Here is a 26052-nt window from a genome sequence, read left to right as displayed (position 1 = left end):
CTCATCTTGGAAATGTAATCTTCCATTTTGATAAGGCCGGTTGTAAAGGAAATATAAACAAGCATGAAGAAGATTGTAGGTAGTGCAAGAATCTGTGAGCTCACTAGCGCCCTCTGCCTTGAGGCAGGCGTTTGCCTCACAGAGTAACTTTTTTACTGGGTTTTATGGTTAATCTGCGAGCCTAAACACGTTACAGAACTACATTTTATACATTATCCAGATTATGGCAAGGCAGAGCATATAATCAGAGTGTTTGAAAGCATTTTATTTGCGATATATAGAGGGACAGCGACACACTATTTGCATCGCATACAGTTTGTGAGGATTACACGATCCACCGAGAGGCACAGCAAAGTGCTGCCTCATCGCACATCTCCTCCATGTATTTGAACGGGACATATGGAAATTCTGCTATTCTTTATTGAAAAAAAATTAATTCAACATCGGATTCGAACGGCAAAAGGGCCTACAACACACACCAGCCGACAAATATTAACATTTATTATATTTTATGGTCAACTTTTTTTTCCTTGTCAAGATTGACAGGGGAGGCTCTGCCTCACCTGCCTCCCCTGACCGCACGTCACTGGTGGATTGTCAGAGAATTGTGATGCCAACACTGGTTTCAGCAACTAAAATGCAATTTTTTAAAAACTTTTTTCCAAATGAGATAGTTGGACTGTTGGTTAAACATGAACATCACTTTGTGAATTCATCACTAAGTGTTTGACATTTGATAGTTTGAAAGAATTAAACTACACATCAGTTGCATGCATGAAGTTAGGTGTTGGGAAACCAGCATGCATCTAAAACACGTCTGAACTTTGCACAGATAAGTTACCATTTACCCAAATTTCACAGCCCGTAGTAACACAGTGACCTAAATAGTGAGTGTGAGAATGAAAGTGTGTCTCTTTTGTACAGTGAGAGGTGCAGCTCACATGGTGATTTGATCAGCCAATTCATCACACTACTTCCCCAGTCTGAGTGCTGGAAACTCCAACTCAGATAGACCTCAGGCTGGCCCCTCCTGTTTTGTCTCATACAGTATCTTCATTTCACTTTCTTCTTCTTTTCTCTCTCTCTCTCGCTCTCTCTTAGTCTATTTACCTGTATCTGATCTTCTTCAAGCAATCTCCGCTCTCCCTCTGACTCCCCTCCTTGCGCCATCCTTCCTCCTAATCTACTTTCACACTCCCTCTGTGACATGCTCCCTTGCTCATTGACTTACTCTTTCACGCTCTGCCTCCTCATCCTCCCTCTTCTTCTCCCTTTTCCTCCTGTGCTCCATCCATCTCCCTTTATCTCTCTATTCCCTGACTCCCTGATCTGATTTACTACTGTGGGGACTCTGTGTCAAAGATGAGTGCTACAAGTGTGCGAGGGGTAGGTGGGATGATGAGCGAGTGAGTGTGTGGGCACGTGTGCGTAAGTGGCTTCTCATAAGATGTTTTCATTTTGAAGGTTGCGTGTGTCACCAAAGCTGTTGCACGCATGCATCATCTCCGAGACGCTCAGCTGGTGTGTAGTCAGTTATCAGGGTAAAGCGTCTTTCTCTTGTCCTACAGGGAGATTACAGCAATAACACAAAGCCGCAGCTTTTGACAAGGTATTATGGCTCCAGCAACAAAATGACACATAGCTGGTGGCTTAGTCACAGGTGTGTTGGAACAAGTTTGTTCATGTCCTCTTGTTTTCCCACAGGCATTGATACAGATGCACTGAACAGAGCGGAAACCCACCTGTTAAAAGCTTATTAGGCTTTCACTTCAGGCTGAATGCAGTCAAAACAAAAGGTAGCTCAGGCACAGTAAAATATTCACTTTACTGTGTGTGACTGTGGGAGGCCATTGCTGCTCGTGTACTGTATGTGCGCCCATGTGATAGAGGCTATGATTTCAGTCAGCCTTCCTAAACTGCACACAACAGATTGAGCAAGAGCATTTTGGTGTTTTTTTTTCTGTCCCCACCTCTGATTTCCTCACACACACATACACTCATCAGGAAGTTTAGACTGGTTATCAGGATCCAAAGTACATCTTTCTACACACCCACTGTGTGTTATGTGGGTCAGAACTGGGCTGAGGTGATGAAGCACATCTGCTCATAAACTGTTGGCACACAGTGCTGAAAGCTGTGCGGTGGCTCATGTTCTTGCGCGTGTGTCTTAATGACAAAGGCCTGAATAAGGACCTTTACCTCAGGGGCTTGTCCTTCTCTTTTTTGATCCAGATGCCCGTGTGCACACAAGCAGACATTTTCACATACATTGTAAGTAATTTTTCTCCTGTTATGGACAACTAGTCCATATTTGATTTGCTTTTTGCCTCACTGGGAAATTTGAGAGCCATCCGAATGATGAAACTCCTAATTGAGTTTTAAAGACTGTTTATCAAGAGAAGATCCTGTTAGTGCAGCACAAGAGATAAAAATAAACACACACTTGAGGCTCAGTTGGAAATAACTTATCTTTCCTTCTTGCATTATAGAGCAAATCCAAAGGCCAGGACCTTTTTGACCAGATCATGTATCACATTGATCTGGTCGAGACAGACTACTTTGGATTGCAGTTCATGGACACAGATCAAGTCTCAGTGAGTAACAGGGCTCTTGCTTCTAACACAGTAGAGTACAAGTTGATATAACTCCTTCTCACCTTGTTATTATTTTCTCTCTTTTAGCACTGGCTGGATATGAGCAAGCTAATAAAGAAACAGATCAGAGGTGAGTTCAATTCAGACTGCTTGTCTAATTAGGCCTACTTGTGCATGTGGATGCAGGTAAGTGGGGAGCAGGTGGTGCATTATCAGATGTTGACATGGTGCTTAGCATGTGCATTAGGAGTCATATTCTTGTTTTCTCTCCATTATATAATGGGGATGAATGGTACAAAAGAGGAGTGGAAGGATGGAGGATGTTCTACTTGCTCACTGGTCCTTTATTCACTGAGCTGTAGTTTAAAGGAAAGTCTGATGCCGAAGTCAAACAGGAAAGAAATGTTAATGTAGGTTAAATAGAAATGTGCGCAATTAAAGATTTTTGCCCTGTCTGACCATGATAGATGGACTAGATGAGCTGAATAGAGTGGAAGAAACAGAGTAAATTCTAAGATTTGATTAAATAAATGTGATTAATTACTGCTTCATCTCTATCCACGCTTTCTCTTCCTGTCTTTCTGCCTCTCACACAGTCTTTATTCTCACATTACCTTCTGTCTTCCTTTCCTCTAGACGGGCCTCCTTACAGACTGTTTTTTAGAGTGAAATTTTACTCTTCAGAGCCAAATAACCTGCGTGAGGAATTTACAAGGTAAAAATCTCACAGGCAAATTAGACACACACATGAATGCACACGGTTTTCTCTGGAGCTCAGTGTCGACATACAAAGGGGGACGTGAGGCTAATTACTTTGCTGCTGAGGGCAGATTCAAATCAAGGCCAAACGGACTGAGATTTGTTAAAACAAATTACGTGTCAGAGATGAGGAAAAGCTTGTGACACTTAAAATGATTTATGTTTTTACCCACACAGGTATCTGTTTGTGTTGCAGCTTCGCCAAGATATTCTGTCGGGCAAGTAAGTTTCTTGAGCACGTATGAACACACTTTTCCACTGAACTGAATGGGAAACAGACTTTTGAATGGTAGTGTATAAATACATTCACTCTACCACAGTTTTGTATTTTTGCATATATTGTGTATTATTTTGAGAAATATGCTTATTTACAGGCATTTATATACAAACACATCTACACATATATGTAAAAAGGAATCTGCAGGAGATATGGCCTGTACACAGAGAAACCCGAGGCTACAAAAAGGAATTTCATTCAGGAAGGACCACACCAGCAGTATGTGACTAAGGGTTTAAACACTAAAGATTAATTGATATGAGAAAGGGGATGAAGTAGGAGGAGGAGGTCATTGAGTAAGGCTGGTCAGGGACAGAGGTAGGAGAAGACTCATTATGGAGGACCTGCCTCAGCAGTTTCAGCTGAGTTTAGTATGAGACTTAGTAGCTGGAGGAGGGAGAGCTGATCAGTATGGGGAAGAGGTATGCTTGTGGTATAAGAGGTATGATGGTGTGTATAATGCTGGGGAGAGGGAGGGATGTGGCAGGATGGTAAATGCATGAAGTAAAGGTGACAGGAGGGTGGGTAGAGAAAACTGTAGCAAACAGAAGAGGATTGGTTAACCAGTTTGACAGGTGATTAGAGGTGTGGCCCTACTCCAGAACTAAAGTTAACTAGTCATTGCAAATAAGGGGTGTAGGCTCATAAAGCTGTACTTTGATGCAACCATGCACTGAGCTAAATGCTAGCTAGTAAGTTTTGCATGCTAACTTTTGCTGATTAGCACAAAGGACAACTGAGGCTGGTGGGGATCATGGCATTAGCTTAGCATACTTTGTTGCTAAACCAAATTATTGTGTGCTGGTGCTAGATGAACAGTTCAAAGATCACTCCATAGTGGGATATGAATGTCTACATAGATTCAAGGCAGTTCATCTAGCAGTAGTTGAGCTATTTCACACAAAACCCCATGGTGGCGCTAGAGGAAAGGGGATCGCCAACATTAGTATGACTCCTTCTCTGGAAACCATGAATGTCCATTTACCCAATCCACAGAGCCATATCTCTTTCCTGGCTAAAAGGAAAACAGAAGAGAGGCAAATGCAGATTTACCATTATTAATTATTTCAACTATTAAAAACTACTATTACAAGTGGTAATAGGTAGTGTTAAATTCCGAAACACTCTAGGTACTGTGAAGGGATATTTGACCTCACTACCAGAGTGTAAAGGAAGCTGAAGATGCTCTGACTGCCTGATAAAGTATGAGTGAATACATTTACATCAGGACAAAACAAGCCCTCACAAGTCACTCTCTGGTAATTCCTCCTCATTTGTGCAAGACCTCCAGATCTCACTAAACCTGATACACACACCCTCACCTGTGCAAGCATTGCACATTTGCCAGCATCGTACACACAAACACAGACATGCGTGCTCAAACACATGCTCAGTGTGTTTCCCCCTCTCCCTCCTCCTGGCTCTATCTGGGCCATGGATCCCCAGAGCCCAGCTCTATTATAAAGCTCATGATCAAGAATGAAGAGGGCTGCTTATTTTAGGAAGGGGGCTGCTCCTCTCCTCCTTGACATGCTCACACAGTGCAAGGCGTTCAAACACTTTGCTTGTCTGAAACATGATTACATGTTGGCATCACACCATGAATAGTACAGTGGGCTTGATTTGGTGAAGCACTCGTGCTGAAAACAGCTCATTAATCAGTGTCTCTTTCTCACTTCAGATTGAAATGTCCGTATGATGTCTCAGTAGAGCTGGCAGCATATTGTCTACAAAGTAAGTAGACTTCACATACTCACATATTCATTGATATTTACATTTATATTGAGACACTTTTCAAGAATACCGCCTCTCAAAGGACCACACTAATAGTTTTGCATGATTAGGCCAGTAACTACTTATAAATCATACTACTGGTACCTGTTTTTCAAAGCCTTTAATTTGGTTTAGTTTTACCCTTCAGGAAGCTATTTGTTGCCTTTCATTTCATTTAGAAAAATCAGCCTTCAGACTTTTTTAAAAACCTTTATTTAGACAGGGTAGGTGCTTTCTTTTGCAGGAACACCCTGATCACATTCACACAGTTACACACATTCACCCCCGGAAGCTGCTAACCATGAACTGAGCCGGCATAAACTACTGGTCATAGGTCATAGCAGGTCATGTAAAACTCTAGCAGCAGTGTGTTGAACTGAGAAAGGGGGTGTTTTATTTCTTAACCATTTGTAAGAGGAAGAGTGTGTTATGTCATCTTAAAAAAAGGACATTACACATGTTGTAGACTTGATAAAGTCAGCGGCGTGCTCTGCATTTATGAATTTTGTGTGTATCTTCATCCAGGTGAGCTGGGAGACTGTGATCCTTTGGAGCACTCTCCTGTACTGGTGTCTGAGTTCCGTTTCACTCCCAAACAGAGCGAGGCCATGGAGGCTGACATCTTCAGCAGGTGGCTAGAACTTAGGTGAGAATAACAGTTATTGTAAAGTTAGTGTCAGGCCTTAAGATTTAATTGTTACAAAAATGGAACATTTCGCCACCTGAAACACAGGACATAATCACATACAGTACATCTGCACCAGCTGCTTGCTGCTGTGTCAACACGACTTATTGGAGGGCTTCCACTTGAATTGACAGCAGGTCTCTCTCCTCACTAGGAGAAACAACTGGAGCAAAAAGCTGAGCACTGAGTAGGAACGGAAGTCATTCTGATGCTGCCTTTCGGCACCAGCATTTCCACTGATGATGGCATCTAAATTTTACCGTTTCCTTTCTCTCTTCCTCCACTTCGGCCTCACTCTCACTGGTCTGTGTGAGGGACTAAAAGATTAATCCCTGGAGGGTCTATATTGATTCCAGGCAGTATTCAACCCAGCCACAGTCTGATTGCTCCCATCTCAGATTAGATTCCTTGTGCCGTGCTTCACCGAGCCGACTGAGCTACACATTTACAAAGCCACACATAACACTAGGACTCAGTTAGAGACACAACCAGATAGTTACTCACCAGGTATTTCTCTTAGAGCTAACACCAATTACCAGCAGAGGTCATGCAGCACGCAGCAGGTGTTGTTATTGATAGTTTTCCCTTTCCAGACCGAGCTGCCACACTGACTTTCAGATCAGAGGTGACGGAAGCAGAGATGTTTTGGTTGTAAAAACTAAACATGGTATCTTTTTTTTTTTTTTTTTTTTATTTGTCAGGAGACAGAGCCCATCTCAAGCAGAGATTTCTTTTCTCAACAAGTGCAAGTGGCTTGAGCTTTACGGAGTAGATATGCACTTTGTCAAGGTGTGTGAATTTGTTTTACTATCTCAAATAGCACTTAATATGTGACATTACAGTACATCAAGAATGTGTATTTGTCCATGCAAATTCTCAGTCATCCAGGTCGCAGTATGCAGAAAAAACTTAGAAGAAGGCATCTGGATGTCGTTTTAGGTAGAGGACATTTCGCCTCTCATCCAAGAGGCTTCATAAGTTCTGTCTGACTGGTGGTGAGCAGGAGGTATTTATCCCACTGGGCGGGGTTTCAGTCCTTCAATGGCCAACAATGTCCTCTAAAAAGCGAGTCGATAGGGTCTGATACTGGCGAGAGTCGTTACCTGTCTTTGAACCCTCACATGTGGACTGTCGCCTATTGTCCTGGTGTGAATTGGGGTGGAAATGTTTGGGTAGAGATTTCAAAACAGAGTTGGATGACAAATTGTGTCTGAGTCCACAGCCCCTATTTACTACGTCCAGATGCCTTGTGCTAAGTTTTTTGGCAAAAATGTGTATTGTTGCAAACTAAAGGAATGTGTGTGTGTGTGTGTGTGGTTTCTTCAGGGCAGAGATGGAGGAGAATACGCTCTAGGTCTCACTCCTACTGGGATCTTGGTATTTGAAGGCTCCAATAAAATCGGCCTCTTCTTTTGGTAAGAACATCAAACATATGAAATGCACTGGTTCCCAGAGTGGGTGCTGTGACATCATGGGGCAACTTAGGATCAGGCAATTTGAAATTAATTTTCTCAAATGACAAAGATAACTGCTTATTTTTTGTTTAATATCATTGGAAACAGAATATTTTTGCATGGGAAGTGTTGGTTGAACAAAATAAGAAATTTGACCTTGGACCTTGGGAAAATGATTTTTATTCTTCCACACTGACGATAGCCGCAGCTGGAAGCATCATGTTTTTGGGTTATCCGTCCGTATGTCTGGCCCATTCTTGTGAACGTGGCATCTCGGGAATGCCTTGAGGGAATTTCTTCAAATTTGGCAACTCAAGGATGAACTGATTAGATTTTGGTGGTCAGAGGTCAAGGTCAGCCTGTCCTGTTCCCATGAATTTGACTGGTTGGCAGAGGTATACAACCACAAAGTAGTAATTCTATTTTTTTTTTTTTTTGACATTTTGTAGATTTATTCAGTATCAAAAACATAATCAGGTGATAAATGATAATAGTAATACTTGTTAGTTGCAGCCCTAATATGAACAAGTTCAGTATTTATCTATAAACATAACCTAAAACTGCTTTTTTTAAAATTTTTCTTTTGGGTGACTGAGAATAGGCTTTTATTAATTCATGTGTGCCTGATGGGGGCATAGATGAATTTCTGATGGTTGCCCTGGTTTCAAAAATGTTTGGGAATCACAAACCAAACCAAACCAAATACCAAACCTAAACCACTAACACAGGGTCCTTGGTCTTCTTGTCTTTTTGTGTGTCTCTGTGTCTAGGCCCAAAATTACTCGCCTGGACTTCAAAAAGAGTCAGCTCATGTTGGCTGTGGTGGAGGATGATGAGAAGGTTTGTATTTTGTGAGAAACCTGTGCCTACATGCAAACAAGCAGACACTCAGCTGTAAGGCTATTAACTGTATTTGGCTGTTCTGTGGCGGTGCAGGGTCAGGAGCAGGAGCATACGTTCGTTTTCCAGCTGGCCAGCGCCAAGAGCTGCAAAAGCCTGTGGAAGTGTGCTGTGGAGAGCCACGCCTTCTTCCGGCTACGTCAGCCAACCACAGGCAAGGCCAGCCGCAGCAACTTCACGCGACTCGGCTCCCGCTTCAGATTCAGGTAGAGCACAGGGGCGGACTCCCAGCTGCTGTTTCTAACTGACCATCATATTGGTGACTGCTGAAACTCCACTGAAAAGAATAATACAGGTTGGCTCACTCAGGTAGTTGTGGCCAGCACTAGTACCAGCATATGGGGGAATAGTGCGTCACATAAAACAGAGCCTTTGTATCTATGGTTACAGTGTATCTATGGTTACATGCATCAGTTCCTATGGTGACTGAGATGTTGCCTTCATATTATTTATTTTCTTCTGACTTTAGCGATCATCAAAGCAAATTCTCACACTTGAAGGGCACTTCCTGTCACTTGTTGGAGCAGCTAAGTAAAGCAGCGTGAAGGCTGCTGCATGTCAGAGTCAGTGGATACACTCTGAGGTTACAGGCGGTGGACATAAAAACAGGGACCCCTGTCCACTGCAGTGTAATCCAATATAATAAACAGTGTGACCTATCTGGAGCCAGCTGTTGTTAGCCAACGTCTCAGTTTCATGATAGAAATGAATGGACAACTGAGGATCCTAACTTTAAAAATTCAAGTTGGTTAAATAGAAAACTGTGAAATTACTGCATTTTCATATGCTGATTTATTGTGTGTGTACTGTATTGGTATTTTTTAAATCTACAGTTGACATATTTTCATATATTGTATGTCCATACTGGGCATGTGGATCTGTTGCTGGAACAAGTGAGCTTTTTTGTTTTGGTGGATTTATGTGGAGAGTTTATGTGCATAGCCTTAAATATTGGTGAAATAACAGCTACAAGATTTTTTGAAGAGTATATGTTTATAGATCCTTCAGTTCAATTAATATTTTAATCCTTTTTTATACAGATAGTCTCATTGAGAATGTGTTTTTCAGGAGAGTCCTTTGTACAAGATTAAATATATACAGTTTAAATATAACAGATAAAAGATTTTAAACAATTACCACAGTTTAAACTGATTTTCTTTTAGATGTAACTCTCTTGCAGTGAATTTAAAACAAATGTTTTTACCCTATAACTGAAGCCAGACTACAGTGTGGTCAGTGTGCAGTAATAACGCTTATACCTGTCACCCTTTTCTGTGTCTCAGTGGTAAAACAGAGTATCAGGCCACTCATGGAGGCAGACTGAGGAGAGCCAGTGCGTTTGAGAGAAGGCCGAGCAAGCGATACCCCTCTCGCACACAGTCATTGGGCAAGGGTGAGTCTTTTACCACACATACAAAACCCTGATGACTAACAGCACCTCTTTTGTCATTTATGTGCCCACACGTGTTACTGTAAAGGCCATATCCTGTTTTAATTCACTGGATTTTAGAAAACTTACATTTGGCTCCAAAATAACTATTGAGTGTATTATTTATTTAGAGAAGGACAGCTGCAGCCTGTGAAAGTACTATCTCCTCCATATGATTTTCTTTAAAAATATCTGAAGTAAAGGAGTAATTGAGAAGGTTCAAAACAACTTAAAAAGAGCACTGGCTTCTTTTAAAGAAAGTGGTCCACATTCCAGGTTGTTAGACTGAAGTTTCACCTTTCCACTTTGTCAGAAACACCTGCTGTACTCTTCACTCCTCCATTGTTCCCCCCTTCTGTGAGCTACAGCAGCTTCACAGGCCTACGAGCCTCTATGTCACCAGAATCTATCCCATATGAAGGATTAATTGCAGAGTACAGACCGTGTTAATTATTTATTTTTTATATTGTCACTGTTGATATCCAAACACTTGCTATATATTGGATTTAGAACATTAATTCAGCCCTAGAATACAGAAATAATAATAGCTGGGCACTAGCAAAGAGTTTGATCTAAAATAAAGACGTACACTAGATAACTCCTGTGAAAAGTTACAGTTAAAGTGACAAACTTACAGTTTTATGTTCTGTACTTCCATCTCTTACTGACATCATGTCTCTGTCTATCAGCTGCTATTTCTCCTGCCAAGCCTCCATACATCAGGTAAAAGAAACGCTCAAAAATACACACACATTACTGTACGTGTGAGGACATTCTAGTTAATAGGTTCATTCCTTATTCCCTAACCTTGACCTGAATTCACATACAGCCTGGGTTTTCTTAACAGTAACACTAAATAGCCCTTTGTAAACCAGACCAGTAAACTGTGCACTACTTTGAGGATAACGCACACCATACAGACACAAAGAAATGTATTCAGTTAGTATTTTAACTTGCTATCAATGACTGTTGTCATTCTCTTCCAGCTCTCTTGCTAACGCTGATCCCAGCCTACTTCCAGTGAGTGCTCCTTAGATAACCCACTTTCATACACACACAGCAGCCACTGATCTGGCTTCACCCTTGTGGCAACATCTAATTTCAGCATCTCTTTAATCCCTCTGCTCTTCTAACCCTTCAGTACCAGCATAATATTCCTATTGGCCACGAGCCGTGGCTCCCACCCCGCCCTGCTCTCACACCCCCAGTGTACCTGCAGCCCTCTGGACACACGCCACCGCACAGGTAAGATGGCTGATCACACATGGAGGACACAGAGAGCAGGGTTTAGAAATCCTGGAGGATGTGATTATTAGATAGTGTGAGGATGATTCTCTTAAGAGTCTGGAGGGCAAGTTTTCTATATCTAGCCAAAGTCACTTATCTCATGCTACCCGTTTTCCATCACACTGCATGTCACTCACACATCCCATGTTGTCTGCTTGTCTGTCTCTGTGTCTTGTCTACCTCTGTGTATATATATGTGTGGGTGTGTGTGATCTTCATTCACCCTGTCATGTTCAGGCCTTCTGTCAAGCCCACGAGTCCCACATCCAGTCATCCTCCCACCCCGACAACCAGCGGCACCTTCCCAGGATCCATCAGTCTGGTTTACAGGGATAAGGTCATGACTGCAGTTTGATCTCTGTTCAGCCTGTTTCAAACCCAGATTCTTAACACTCAAATACACACAGACTCATGGCCCAAGGAGAGGCGCTCTGTTGCTGGACTCGACAGAAAAAGATCTCGCCAACATGTTTATTACTGGTGTCTTCATCCATTTGTCACATCCCCTCATGTGCTGCAGTGTCCATCTTCTTAGAACAAGGACTAAGCACCAGAGGTTTTCAGACTCGAGAAATGGGACAGAAATGCTCTGTGAGGTGAAAGAGACAGGCGCATGCTGGTGTTCTGAAGACATTGTCAAGTAAATTTTGGTAATTTTATCAATGTGGAACAGCGGGTTAAAAAAAACCCCTTGGCCCCACAGATTGATGCAGTTTACATCAAAACTTGTACTCTTTCTCAGGGTCAAATCTGAACACGCAGATGTGATGCATGTGGCTTTTAGATTCAGAGTGACGCTTTCCAGGATATCATTATCTAACACCCACATATTCACTCAGAAATCACTACTTGTAGTCCACAGCAAACTGTCTGACTCAAGAATATATAACAGTATGCTTCCTGTTTACATTGTCCAGTGCCCACAAATATGGGAACAGTTCCAAATGTTAGAGCACGATAGTCCCCAAGTTGAAATACAACAATAATAACAGATGTGATAAAATTGATATAAACCTTTTTTACATTCTTCAAACAAACACAAACTCTCTTCTCTGTCTATTTACATATACAGTAGGTATACAGTGTCATAGTTCTTTAAAAAAAAGTCCTGATATAAAGTAGAAGTTAACACTAAATCTCAAATAAAATGAGGCTAGGACCATGTTTAATAGCTTTGTGCCTTGGTTTGCTTTTGAACACTGTCATACCTGTGCCCGTTTAATAGCTTTGTGCCTTGGTTTGCTTGTGAACACTGTCATACCTGTGCCCATAATCATGGTTTGTGTTTTAATCTCAATATGTTTACTACCAGATCTCAAATCTACATGGAAGATTACATTTGTCTTTATGTCTTTGAAATCTTGTGACAGCTAATATATCTAAATCACTTTAATTCAAGTAAGATAAAGTGATGTGAGTACTGAATGATCATGATCTTAACAGGTGGCAGGGCTCCAGTTAAGCACTCATAGTATGCTGGTTTAGGGATTATGCTGCTTTATGTGTAGTATGTATTTCAGTGTGAAATAGAAACATGAATCCTCTTGTCTTTCGAATAAACTTGACATTAATGTTGTGGAGTTGTTAAATCATCGCAGTTTGCTCAAATCACACGATGCCTTTAGAGATGTTGCCATATTGTTTCTAAAAGAAATAAAGTGCTTATAATTGCAAACAAAATTCACTGTTTTGTAACTTGAGCTCAGTCATACAGTCATGTGCTCTTTTCCAGCATCAGCAGTGAGATGTTTGTTGAATGTGCTTTAAAACCTTGAGTCACAAAGTCACAGCTTGGTGTGTTGTAAAGAGGGGAATGTGTTTTGATTGCATGTGCCGTCATCAGTTTCCCTCTGAGCGGTCCTGCATCACACCATCAAGTCAGCGTTGAGGAGAATGAGACTTCACATTCTGGCAAAACCCACCGCCATCACCGTCGGCACACACACAGCCAGGACACGCTTTGCCACGCACACATAAAGAACAGTGAGTACTGTCAGCGCTGCCCGTCTGCTAATCTGTGATGTGTCTGGACTGTACACTGATGCTCTTTTCTGTTCAGTGCTGTATACTGGTCAGCATCAACCTGTTTTAATATCAAAACAGGTTTTACTTCCTGTTATTATTCCTCCTGGTCATACTCTGTAAGATTCTCTTTATAATGTACTTTAAGTGATGGGGGACAAAATCCACAGACAGGAGCCTTTAGTGCTCAATTTACAAAGGAGGAATGTTTCAGTCTTATGTCATTGATAAACACAGTATTTATACTGTACAATACATATGATAATCCAGTTTTCATCAAGACAAAAAAGTGAGCTCTGTGTATCACATACATAAATGTTGCTGCTGAGTTTTTCAGAGGTTACTTGCTTTAACGCGTTGAGCACCAAAAACATAACATATCAGCTGTACAGCGGTGGCAGCAGATGTGTCTGTGGCAGATATGACCAAATATCACTAGGGTTCAATGATTTTGGAGAATTGCTGTTTTCACTGTGCTTTAGTTTTTTCACTTTCTTTTACAACTTTGCATGGTTTTGTCTGTGTTTAAAAGCATCTACAAAAAATGTACCAGCACCGATGTGAAACATAAATGAATACCATCAAACCTTTAGATACTAATTACACCATTCCTTCCACATGAACCCCATGTGGTTGCACTCAAGAACCAAAGATGTACATAAAACTGCATGTCTATACAATAACATATGTAGCCTATAGTGCTTTTTCTCATTAAACATTGTGTGTATTAGAATGTCGAGCTCCTCCCAGCCCAGCGGAAAAGTTGGACATCTCTCAGTGTCTGCTCAAGGCTCTGGAGTCAGACAGTGATTCTCCTCCCTGGCCCTCGCTGCACGTCAACACTAGTTGTCCTACATTTCTGCTTGTTACCCTGACAGGGAGAAGAGAAGCAGCTGTCTGAAAAGTCTCTGCACCCTCCTGCCTCTCCAGTGGTGCTCCCTGACCACCTCAAGTGCAACATCCTCAAGGCCCAAATGGAGGCAGCTTTCAGGGTTAGTGCCAGCACTGACTTCCACTTAAACCTTGTGTTATTAGTAGTATAACTAAACAGCATTATTTGCGCCCTTTTCTCCTCCGGCATGAAGATGGAAGCGCCCACAACACCTCGAGGGAAAAACTCAAATGAGACCATCAGTGACAGGCTAGTACTTTGCCCAGTCTTCAGATGCTTACATGTGCTTCTGCGTATGTGTATCAGTGACTTACTCTCCAAGTGATGACTCTGGTCTCCAGGTATCAGAGCTCCTCCCAAGACTCAGCTGCATCCAGTCTGACTGCAGACAAGACGCCTTACCGGCAAGATCGCAACCCAACGCCAGAAAGGCTGCAACCCAAAGTCAACCCAAGCACCAACCGCAGAAAACGACTGGTCAGACAATTCAGCTTGTGAGTACGCATCACCTTTGATTACTGTTTAAGGGCAGAGCTCCCAGCCAGCACTCCTGAGATGAATACTCCACAGAGTACTTGAAACCACAGCAGTGTTTTCTCTGCTCTTTGACAATGACACTTTGTTCATAACAATCTGCAGGTCATGTGACTTATTCAGTCTCTCTATATTTATTGCTCATCAGTAACCATGAGGATGAAGATAATCTCCCAGAAGCACTTGCAGCCATTTCCTCTCAGAGTACAGGAAGGTTGGGCTCTAGTAGCTCACTGGACAAACAGATACAGCCATCTATATACCCACAGGTAACACACACTTTCACCCATGCATGCAATGAGTGTATGTTTCTGCAGGGCACTACCGTCCATTTATGAGGGATTCATTGAGTCTGTCAGCATGATCTGGAAGTAAACTGAGGACTATCTGTGTGTCTATACATTGATGTGTATTCCAGGTGGATAATATGCCAATATTGGAGCTGGGTAGTCCATGCTGTCCTTCTCCTTCACCTTCCCCTCACCTCTCCCCTTCTTATTATCGTAGCTCCATTCCTCACATGGTCCCTTACCTTGCTGCCCATAATAACAGGTAATACACACCTCTATTCTGCTCTCTGAGACATGTTTGTGTAGTGATCTAATGTACTTAAGTACAGCTTTGGGGTACTTTTATTTGATTTGCATATTTCCATTTGATGCTACTTTATACTTCATTTCATTTCACATTTCTTTTACAGCTTTAGCTACTTTTCAGATCAGGATTGCACATAAAAACAAATGATCTGTTTATTATATATGGTATCATTAAAAATTTAACCTAAACCAGTGGTTCCTGACCTTTTTGGCATAAACAGGTACAACAGCAAAATAGTGTTTACACATTGATGCATCAGTATAAATAAACTAATAATGTCATAAATAATAATCAGCCATTTTTCTGTACTTTGTCACTTTTGCTGCTCAAGCATCTTAGTAATTAGATTTGTGATAAATAAGACAATCAAAATCTGGTCATAATGGAGAAAAAACAAAAAACAGTCACTGCTAAAAGCCAGCTAGCCTCGATTAAGTAGCTGTAACATCTGTTTCTGCATCCTTGCCTCATGGGGCCATTTACAGGTTCATGATTTGATGGGGATAAGTTACCTTTAAATCACACATTTAATAGCAAATATTTTTAATTAAAAATCAAATTATTAAATGAGCTCAAAAGGGAAAAAAACAGAATAAAAAGGAAGGCATTTTGTTTGTATTTCCTGTAGATTTTCCATAAATTAAGTGCAGTATCTAAGTGTTTTTATAAGATCGTTTGTAAAGTATGTCACAATGATTGGTAACCTATACAAGTAGAGTTTTAGGGCTTACTTATCTTGTAAAAACCTTCAAACTCCAAGCCCAGTTTTTTTCCTTCCCTGTTTCTGTAGTTACTGCTCTCTGCCTTTTTAATGCAGCATTGTCTGACCTCTTTATATTGTCTGTATCATAGTTATTGTTGTACAACTGGTTTTACACTGCTATCTCAACCTGTTCTTTCTGTGCATTTCATTCTCGAGTGTGACTTTTATCTGGTTAGATAAAGGAAATTCAATCTTTAACTTGTTATAACATGAATTTTGTTTGTGTCTGTAGTGGAGAGGAAATGAGGGTGGACAGAGAGAAGATACTAAGAACGCTCCTGATGACAGAGCTCTGATACCTTGACCTGTGACACCTGTGACATCATTGCCAGACAAAACATAACAGGCTTTAACTTGAAGTTATTTGTTTAAATCAGCATTTGTAAATTTGCACAATACATTCAGCAGTTCTAAGTATATATTTGCATAAAGGCAATTGTTATATTTGCTTAATTGTTATTTTAGAAGGATGGCTCTTTATATTCATCCAAATGAAATTGTATAACCTATAAAAGAGATAGAAAAAGATGGATACAACACAAACAAGCTACAGATGTGACTGGTGCTGTTTGCATGATAAATATGTTACAAGATTAAATATTCATCTGAGTTGTGTTGGGGTTATGTTTAGATTTTGTGTGGTTTCATCATCATTGTGTCCATGCTGATACCAATACTGTGTCTGAGACAGTGACTGTTCAAGCATCATGCTCAGCACTTCAGAAAAGCATTGTTGAAATGAAAGTCACTTCACTTTCAAATCAGTTTGTTCAGAAAATAAAGACATTGTAATTAACATGTGGATATTGTAACCGAGCAGGTATTGTAAATGCTTTCTTTGTTATTGTGTTTACTATAATGTCCAGAATCCATTTTGAGTTGCCACAGCACTTTAGAATTAGGAAACTTCTTGAACAGAGTGAAGTGAAAGTGAATCTTGACTCAGTGTAGGAGATGTTTTGAGAGGATTGTGAGCTTGTGCAGCTGCAGTCTCAATCTGTCCACTAGAAGGAGGCAGATCTGTACTCACTGCGCATGTAGCAGCTGAACATACTGAGCCTGTGTAGAGGCTACCACAAGCAACGGATTGTGGATCACTTTGCTTTTTAAAAGAAAATTTAAAAAAACATAGATTTTGTTTAGTTATTTATTTGCGTACACTTTAGAGTACTCTTTTCAACACAGATCAAACGCAAAACTGCTCTCAGAAGTCACCCTCTGGGAAGTTAGGTATTAATAAGCATAAACCTACTGCTCCACAACTTTAAGCCTGTTTTTGTCACAGCCACATCTGAGGTAGCATATAATCTGCCACTCTTATGTATGTGTCAGTTTAATTGTTCCTGCCCTCAGCTGGATATTAATAAAGACTGCATCATTGGTTTGACAGCTTTATAGCAACCTCTTTGGTCTCTGCACTGACATGGGAATGTGGATCGGCCTCGCCCTGAGTGCCCGTTTAAGTGTGTATGCAGGCCTCACCCGCCCTGTGAGGGAATGTTGCTATAAAGAATATTACTGATTTATCTGCCTCTACACACCTATGAGCTACAGTACAGTGAGTCAGCCTGTAACTCCTGTTCTGTCCTTCAGTGAACCATTTAACTCTATATAATTCATCTTCATGTGCTGGAAATGAAGTAGACTTTGGCAGATATACATATGTGGGGAAAATTTTAAAAATAAAACTTTCAAAGCATAATCACATCCTGCCTTAAATGTTTGTATGTAACAATACACTATGGAAATGGCTGGAGTTGAGAGGGGAGGCTGAACCATATGTTTGACTTTTTTATTTACTTATCCTTGACTTAACTGAAAAATGGCTTCAATATCACCCCTAATTGCACATTTCAACTTTGCTTTCAAGCTTAAAATGTTAATAGGACAACAACATACTGCTCAAATTGCACATTTTAGTAGTAACTGTCAGAATTATGTCAACATAACAAATGGCGTGTCCTGTTTAACAAGTGTTTGAGCTGCTCTCTAAGTTATGGACTAATTGTAATTTTAAACTAAACATAATTTTACATGGCCATCCCAGGGTTTGTGCTTTACATACAAAGAAACAATTTAGGAAGTAATAACTATTCTTTCATAACTATATATAATAAGTTTTTTTCCACACTAGATGTGTATTTCCCCCACAACTCTGCCATTAAAGTGATAACAATTACTGTAAGATCAAAAAGGATATTTTAGGCTTGGTTGCACAGATGCTAATGGTGTTAGGCTGGTTTAGACAGTAGTTTTTTGTGAGTGAGTGTTTTTTTTAAAAGGGATCAAGTTGGGTGGGGTACAAAGGATTGTATTTCACAATGTCAAATCTGCCCTAAGGGGGTCTGCCATGGTTTTGTCTGCCTTCCTTCTCTCTTCCCCTTTCTGCACTCTCTATTATTCACCTTTCCACCCTGTGAAAAAATGTGCTCAGTGTATCTGAGTGACAATAGCTTCTTTGCCACAGCATCTGTGTGTATGTGGGAAACAGAGGTAATCATTGAGGACAGTGTGCGGGAGTTCCCACAGTTTTGCCTCCAGCCACATTCTGTCATCACCACAGCTCCACCTGTGTGTTTGTGCTCTAATGCTTCACAAACCCTCTCACAGTACAGGCAGCACAGTACGTACACTGCAATATCAAATTCACAGTAGGCAAACAGGGAAATCAAACAGCTGAACACTGGCAGACTTCTCGTTATGTTTATTGCATTTTCAGCATAGCCGCAGCAGGACATCCTGAGCAGGACTTTAATGTCCTACTGTAGGATGTGTGTACAGTAACATGGGGCCCAGCCAGCAGCTCTCCTGGGCAGAGATGGCATTACATTAATGAACAAGATATATGTCAGAGGGGTCCTTCATTTCCTTTCCTTCTCAACCTTCCTAAAAATCTATAAGTGAGCACATACAAAAGAAATATGGTGAACATTTGTCTGCAGAATGACCTGTCTGTTCAATCATATTCCCCAATATCAGCACAGATGATGGAAAGAAAACAAGAAAAGTGTAATGGACTGATAAAATATACAAGACAATCTGTCAGAAACCACCTCTGGCTGCTGAGATTCATTCCGTAAGCTGAGAGCTTGTGACAAGTCTGCCCAAAGAATGCAAACCTGTGGTTAGGTTACCGAGAACTGGGGCTGCCGTCTGTTCAAATGGGAATCCGAAACAAAAGGCAAAGCAACATTGGCATTACACAACATGGAAGAGGACCCATACAGGGTACATAAAGGGGTGGGCTAATAAAGTGTGAGCTGTCACATTTTTGTAAGTGAAGTCTGATGCTAGGATCGGACTATTGGACAAACTCAGCGTAACATGCCATCATTCAAAGGTACTGCTATGATATTCATTAGCAGTCTTATTGATTAGCAGTGCATTGATATTTGGCATTATGTAAACATCTTAAAGTTTTACTACTAAATTCTTCACACACTAAAGCTTTCAATACAATCACTGTGTACTGTATCAAATGTATATAAACACATAAAATGCATAAACAGATTGTGTTACAATGTATTGACAGCCATGCATAATACTCATTCTCATCTCATTCATAGTCGCACACACACACTTTCATTCTTCACAGAAAAGCTTAAGGAAAAAATGAGCTCATCATTCTGCTCTAGGTTCAACTAGCAAATATGTCATAGTGATTATAATATAACATGTTAAAAATCTCTATAAAGCTTTTAAAATACACACTGTGCAATATAAGACAAAACTGCCAATCGTTTTTTTTTTTGGCTAAGGCCACAATGATTTTGATATAAAATACATTATTTTCTGTTCTTAACGATATAAATAACACATCTAAGAGACTATCATTAAAAACCTAATGACACATTACAAGGCACTGTCACATGACCTTTGTATATGTGTGAAGCTACAGCAGGGTCAGATCCAGGTACTGCCCCGCTGGCTTGGTCATGAGAGCAGGGAGGGACATGAGAGGAGCATCTCCTCCACTGGACTGACCAATCAGACTGCTGCTCAGGAGAGAAATGGACTCCACAGGACTCTGCTGGGGAGAGATGAGTGAGAGTTTGGTGTTAAGGAAGGGGGACAAAAGCGAGAGAGAGACAGAAGACTATTATTCCAGTACAAAAGAAAAAAGTTTTTTTTAAAAAGAGCCCTAGCACCAGCACCAGATTTTAGCCATTATCATCTCAACCACATGAAAGCTACACCTGTTATTACCCACTTATTTTAACACTATAGCACCACCAATGAACTGTTCACTGAGCCCCATCTCATTGCTGTATTCATCAGTGTATACTTGTCAAGCTTTCCATTCTTGCACTGAATCTTTTTAAACATTTTTCAAACCACTTTTCTTCAGTTTCAAAATAATAAACAAAAGCAGTTCTCTTATTTCAAGAATTGTTGAATTTTGGGCTATAGCGAGCACACATAAACTATTGCTAACACTAAAGCTCTATGAGTTAGTTAAAAGAGAAAGGGGTTTAAAAAAGCAAAACAATTATGAGTTTGTCAAATGTGGTGCTAGCTAGCACACATTTGGTGGGAGTCACAGCAGGCTTATCTTCTCCAAACCTAGGAGCTGTTAATGTTCTGGCTACTAGGCCTTGGCTTTGTTCCAGTCCTGAACAGGTATTTTTCTAACATAACCTGTAACCCAACATAATAACAGAGTGAGCTAATAATAATCCCTTTCGAAAGTAAAGGTGTGTTCACTTCATTGCCGAAAACCAGCTTTGAGCACACCTCGTCATTGTTTTGTATGTGTTGCACTGCACATTCTCTGCGCAAACGTCAACAGTATGCAGGAAGGAAAAGGGGTGCGCCAAAAGTTCACAGTTGTTGAACTTTGAGCCCATGTTGCTCTGACCTTTTTTGGGTGTAGCCAATCACTGTTAATCAGTGCTTGAAGTCTGCACATTTAAATATCAGCATGCTGGTACAGCTAACAGGAATGTAAAAACAAACAAACAAAACAAAAAAACCACTGAATGAATGCTATGCCTGAAGCATAGCATCCTACTGCTTGTAACATTAGTAATGCAGCTAAGATTTGACATTGCAGTACCACAAGTAGCCACCGGGAAAAAATGGCTGCCTAACAAACATTTTCACTATAGATCACAATGATAAAAGAAACATCTGTAAAACTGACAAGACACCTCAAACTGCAAACCAAGTCAATTATCACTGTTTGAAATAAGAATTTTTAATCTATGGAGGTTTTATACTTGTAAAACTTTAATAGATTTTTAAAAAGAAGTTTTATTTGTATGATTGTATAAAGCTCATGGGCCGAGTGGGAGTGCAATGCAGAAGCAACAGCATGTGCACCAAGTGAGCAACTTTCAGTGCAAAGAATGGGAGTGACCTTGTAATCCACTATCCAGGTTTCATAATACATCCGTGTTGTGTGTTGCATAGTTAGACATGCTAATGATTCCAACTTATGTAAGAGCAGATAAACACAATGTGTATTTACACTTTTACTGTTGTGTTTTTATTTTTAGCCCTCTCATGAGGTGGGACCACAGTCCATTACTAAGTACAGCTCTTATTCACACTGTTTTGGCATTCGGAGAAATCTAAAGCTTGACAGGCCTGTCGTGCCTAAATGCAGTTGCTAAGCTAAAATTGCATAATCAATGTATGGGTCGGGGTTTAGTGAACAGTCAAAGAGCCTTCTTGGCTATTGCTATATCCCATAAGAGACTACTTCAGAAAGAAATAAATAGAGTATTCAGCATTAGATAAGGCAGATTTCCATTTCTACAGAGGACCCCACCTCCTCAGAATGATTCAAAACAAAACCCAAGCATTGACAAAACTCCAAGAAAATTCCTCAAACCACCTAATCAATAAAAGATATGTTCATTGTAGCTGCTGTATGTGGTTAGTGAAAAGTTCAGTTTCAACAGAAAATATCACTGTTGTGTTGAGCCCTGTAACCTGCGGTGACCAGTCAAGACCCACGCCACAGCTACAACCACTGATCTAACTAAATCACTGAACCCTCAGCCAATCCTTACCTGCCACCTGCCTCAGACACCTTAAATACACACCCATTCTTTGGGCTGCGTAAGCAACGTCCTGGCTGGGTTATGAGCATGCACAGGCCCATGGGCGTGCATGAGAACTTCCTCTGGGGCGTACTGTGGTTTGAGGGAGGGGAGGAATGACAGAGACAAGGGGCTGAGATACAAGTAACCACAGGCACTAACCAAGAGACCACATGGACCTGGGAAATCCAGCATGGTAGTGAAAGACGAGCTTGTTTATGAGAACAAAATAATAAAGTATCGGCCCCAACTTGTGTCTCATTTTGTATAAACTCTAAATCCAGTTATTTATCATATTCCTGAGATTCTCCACTGTCTTTTAGTTAAAAATATGGCTTGAGTTCCTCCAATTCAAGTCTAAGCAAGTAGCAGTCCATGTGTGACAGAACTGGGAGAGCAGACAGGATAAACTAGTTGGATAGCCTCCAGGCAAATACAGTGAATGTCTGACAACATACATCCTTAATAGAAAAAGATGTGAATACAACACTTGGTTCTACAGAGGGCTATGTGAATTATGAAGACACAGAAGGTTTACATAGAACTGGATTAATATCCAGTTACCAAGCACATACTGCAATATGTTTTGTAGAGAGGTGTATCTTACCTGGTATCCCTGCACTGCATTAATGAGGTCTTTAACTTCATTACTGTTGTAGGTCAAACCTGGCATGCGCACCAACCCCCCTGGGGTGGAAAGGGAAGAGTGGGATGGGAAGAAACCTATGGTTGTAGGTGAGCCAGGTGGACTGGAGAAATAAAAGAAAGTACAGACAGACTGTTATGCCACAAATATCTACAAAACAACATAAACACCTTTCAAAGCCATATGTTTCTCAGCAATCGAATCACAAAATAATTTTGGGTGTCTATAAATGATCTGCTTTCTCAGTCACAGAGTACTGAAAAGGGAGAAACAGAAGTCATTGATGTTTACCAAGCTGTCTAATAACCCATTGTTCAGTTATTAACTACCCTTGTCCCAGTCTTTCTCCTTGGACAGATACATTAACCAAAGACAAACTGTTTGTACTTTTCCATTTTAAACTCGAGTCAGTTTTTAGTGACTCCCAACAGAATAAACAATGCAAACCAAAAAAAGAAAAAAGGATTAAAATCCTAACTGCTTTAGATGTTTTTGTGTTATTTTGCATTTGTTGAGTTTGGGAATATTTAACAAAATTTATAAGGCACCAGTAAAAGTTCATTTTCAAAAGCACTGTTATGTATTACAGTACAGTACTACTGTACAGTACATAAGATGCCATCAGTTCCAGTGAGTGTAAAACCTGTCCCAAAGTGTTTCAGGGCTTTCATGTTCTTCATGTGACCAAAATAATACCTGTGTAAACAGAAGGCTCAGAAAATCAAACATGTAAACAATACCGGTTTAGCTTCTTATTTGCTATTTGACTGACTGGCTCATCTTAGGACAAGGAAGTCTAATCTTAAATCTGTTTATTTTTGGTCCTATGATTTTATGTAGGAAAGTGTTTTCACCATGTACAGTGAATCCAACAATTTTAAAATTATTACGGATATTTATTCCATTTAGTCCATTTCTGCAGTTTTAATAAAGCAGAATTATATCATTTTCAATAACAAAAAAGTCACTGAGCTTGAAAAATGTAGCTTATCTTTAATTCATGGTTGAGAACTACTAACCAATAAATTTGTCATGCTAATATGACAATGAGCAATAATATTAGAAATACCACCATAAACTATCACAAATAATGTGAGGGTTGGTGATGTTTTTGAGGCTCATCTGTAACTATCACCGCTTACCTGGGGTAGTAGGCTGCGTAGTTCATGTATAGCTGACCTGTGCCGGGATAGTAGGCATGTCCTGGAGGCAGATGGCGAGGGGCTAGCAACACCTGACCAACAGGAGGGTAGAGGGCAGCAGCTGCCTCTGTGGACAGGACCGGTGGTGCCGGGGGGGAAGAGTAGGATGGCACCTGGACAGGAGAGATCAGGGGGAGAGTCATAAACTTAAAACCAAGCCAAAAGAGTCATGATGATGAAGTCTGGTCATTGTTTGTTTCAGAACAAGGTGCTCATGCAAATTTACAAACAATGACCACCATTACCATTACTCAGCACCTCACACATGTATTTACTGTATGTGTGTACTTGTTAAAGAGTGAAATCTTCTTTGTGCAGGAAACGTTGCACCGGACTGTGAATATTTGTCAGGCCTGTAGCCAGGCAAGTGGTTTTCACCTGTGAATGCCAACATGTTTTTTCATTTTTAGTATTTTGATACGTCGTCGTCTGTGAAACTCACTTATTAGCTAACTTTCACAATGTAACAAGCTTAAAGATCAAGTAAATCAATAAAGTTTGCAATTATGAATCTCTGTAGCATCTACTATAGTTCTACTTTCTTGTAAGACTGCAGAAGTCCAGCTGATAAATGTATGGAGCCATTTGTGTATGCAGGATTTCCAATATAAGAGCAACATTGCTCTCAGACATTATTGGGATCTAAGAAGTGGTAATGGGTCTGTTCTGCAGAGCAACCAGTTATATGAGGCAAGATCCAATTTATATACTGTAAATGCTCAAAAGTGTTTGATCTTCACACCTGAACATTTTCCTCCTCCCCCAGTATGTTCCAAGTTACGGGCTCAGTATGGGGTTATATGGAACAGGCACATGCTGCCTAACATGTATTTATGCTCAACAATAATCAAATTTTCATCTTGTCTTAACATGACTTCACTAATATGCACATACAAGCCTTGAATCCCTGTGCTGTATCCTTTTCACTCATGTAAACATCTGTACTTCTTATCAATATTAGGCCATTTTTAATTGTACTTTTCTTTGAAGACTAGGAGTGCACATTAACGGTGAAGGACTACAGACACAGAGAACAAAGCTCATGTCTATGCACCAGCGTTCAGCCCTGCCCACCTTTCCCACAGCTCCTGATTGAACAAGCACAGGAGATGCACACGACTTCAAGTGTGTTGGATTATTGAGGCTAAATCCCATAACCACCACTACCAATCTGACAAGACTGGAGAGTTGTAAGCCATTTTGCCATATTGTATGGTAGTTGGTACTGAAGCTGTCTTGCTTACACTTATCCAAGTCTTTCAGATCTCTATGAATTACTGGCAAGGGAGTAAAATTAAGAATGAGTAACAAACATGCCAATGAAAAGGTGCACAACAAGACTCAATCAGAATGTGTGAACACAGGTGAAAATTGAAAGTGTAGTATAAACATTTGAAACGTGAGGTTTCTCAGTGCATGCAAATGGGTAATTTAATTACACTAAATTACAAAAGAGGCACCACACTCTCACACACAGTTCGGAATCCTTCTAGTTAGACCAGATGTCTCCATCCTCCCACAGTACTAGATTGGAGAAAACCCAGAAGCCCTGCCCCCACGGCAGGAGTCCACCTACCCTGCAGTCCCGAAGCACCCCCAGCTCCCAACAGCACTTACGTCTGGACTTACATGGCGGCGGGCTGAGCCCTGTCCCACTCCTGCTCCGGTTATGTGTGTGTGTATGCATGTGTGAAAGCGGGCCTCCCATCAGCACTAGGCCCATCTCATCGGCACTGCAGGGAAACACCTCCTCCACATAGCGCCTGTTCGCCCCACGCTGGCTGGTCATCACGAGCTTGTTTAGCCGCTGTGAGGCCTGAAGTGATCTCTCTGCTGAGGTCATCTGGATGAAGCAGTCACCCGACGGACGACCCTGGAGAGAGAAGACAGTACAGACTTTGCAGCACCTGCAAATTTGAATCAGAAAGCATGAGTCTATGGGTGTGTCAGTGCAGTGGTTGCAAGTACCTGCTGGTTGAGGACCATGTGCACACCATGTGGTCTGATATCGTGTGTAAACTCGCCCAGGAAGGTGAGGATGTCCTCTATGCTTGCGGTGTAAGGCAGCCCCCTCAGCCTCAGGCAGTCCCTCACACCACCAGGAGGGGGCAGGAGAGAGACTGCAGGCAGCACTGACACCAAGGGGGCAGGGGCAGCAGGGATCAGAGGGGCGGTTGAGTATCGGTTCAGC

General features: G+C 40.9%; 2 protein-coding genes across 2 annotated transcripts in view; one reads left to right on the top strand and one right to left on the bottom strand.

Moving 5' to 3' along the window:
* Nucleotides 1-17612, top strand: part of epb41l4b (erythrocyte membrane protein band 4.1 like 4B) — an 18535-nt gene extending 923 nt beyond the window's left edge. The window contains exons 2-23 of the mRNA XM_020607192.1: nt 2490-2594; nt 2682-2724; nt 3231-3309; nt 3531-3575; nt 5312-5364; nt 5929-6049; nt 6790-6877; nt 7415-7503; nt 8313-8382; nt 8479-8648; nt 9726-9835; nt 10561-10594; nt 10858-10891; nt 11013-11116; nt 13002-13141; nt 13912-14024; nt 14059-14172; nt 14266-14321; nt 14414-14566; nt 14755-14875; nt 15025-15158; nt 16199-17612. Coding sequence (XP_020462848.1) covers nt 2526-2594; nt 2682-2724; nt 3231-3309; nt 3531-3575; nt 5312-5364; nt 5929-6049; nt 6790-6877; nt 7415-7503; nt 8313-8382; nt 8479-8648; nt 9726-9835; nt 10561-10594; nt 10858-10891; nt 11013-11116; nt 13002-13141; nt 13912-14024; nt 14059-14172; nt 14266-14321; nt 14414-14566; nt 14755-14875; nt 15025-15158; nt 16199-16262 — 2004 coding nt within the window. The 5' untranslated portion in view covers nt 2490-2525 and the 3' untranslated portion in view covers nt 16263-17612. The remainder of the gene's footprint in view (nt 1-2489; nt 2595-2681; nt 2725-3230; nt 3310-3530; nt 3576-5311; nt 5365-5928; nt 6050-6789; nt 6878-7414; nt 7504-8312; nt 8383-8478; nt 8649-9725; nt 9836-10560; nt 10595-10857; nt 10892-11012; nt 11117-13001; nt 13142-13911; nt 14025-14058; nt 14173-14265; nt 14322-14413; nt 14567-14754; nt 14876-15024; nt 15159-16198) is intronic.
* Nucleotides 17613-19915: 2303 nt separating this feature from the next.
* esrp1 (epithelial splicing regulatory protein 1) overlaps nt 19916-26052 on the bottom strand; it is a 12095-nt gene continuing 5958 nt past the window's right edge. The window contains exons 11-16 of the mRNA XM_020607226.1: nt 25830-26052; nt 25486-25734; nt 23802-23998; nt 22621-22762; nt 21984-22106; nt 19916-19996 (exon numbers count right to left, since the gene is read on the bottom strand). Coding sequence (XP_020462882.1) covers nt 22005-22106; nt 22621-22762; nt 23802-23998; nt 25486-25734; nt 25830-26052 — 913 coding nt within the window. The 3' untranslated portion in view covers nt 19916-19996; nt 21984-22004. The remainder of the gene's footprint in view (nt 19997-21983; nt 22107-22620; nt 22763-23801; nt 23999-25485; nt 25735-25829) is intronic.

Source organism: Monopterus albus, unplaced genomic scaffold, assembly GCF_001952655.1.
Source record: "Monopterus albus unplaced genomic scaffold, M_albus_1.0 scaffold84.1, whole genome shotgun sequence".
Taxonomy (NCBI): Eukaryota; Metazoa; Chordata; class Actinopteri; order Synbranchiformes; family Synbranchidae; genus Monopterus; species Monopterus albus.
This window is presented reverse-complemented; position numbering and strand designations above follow the sequence as displayed.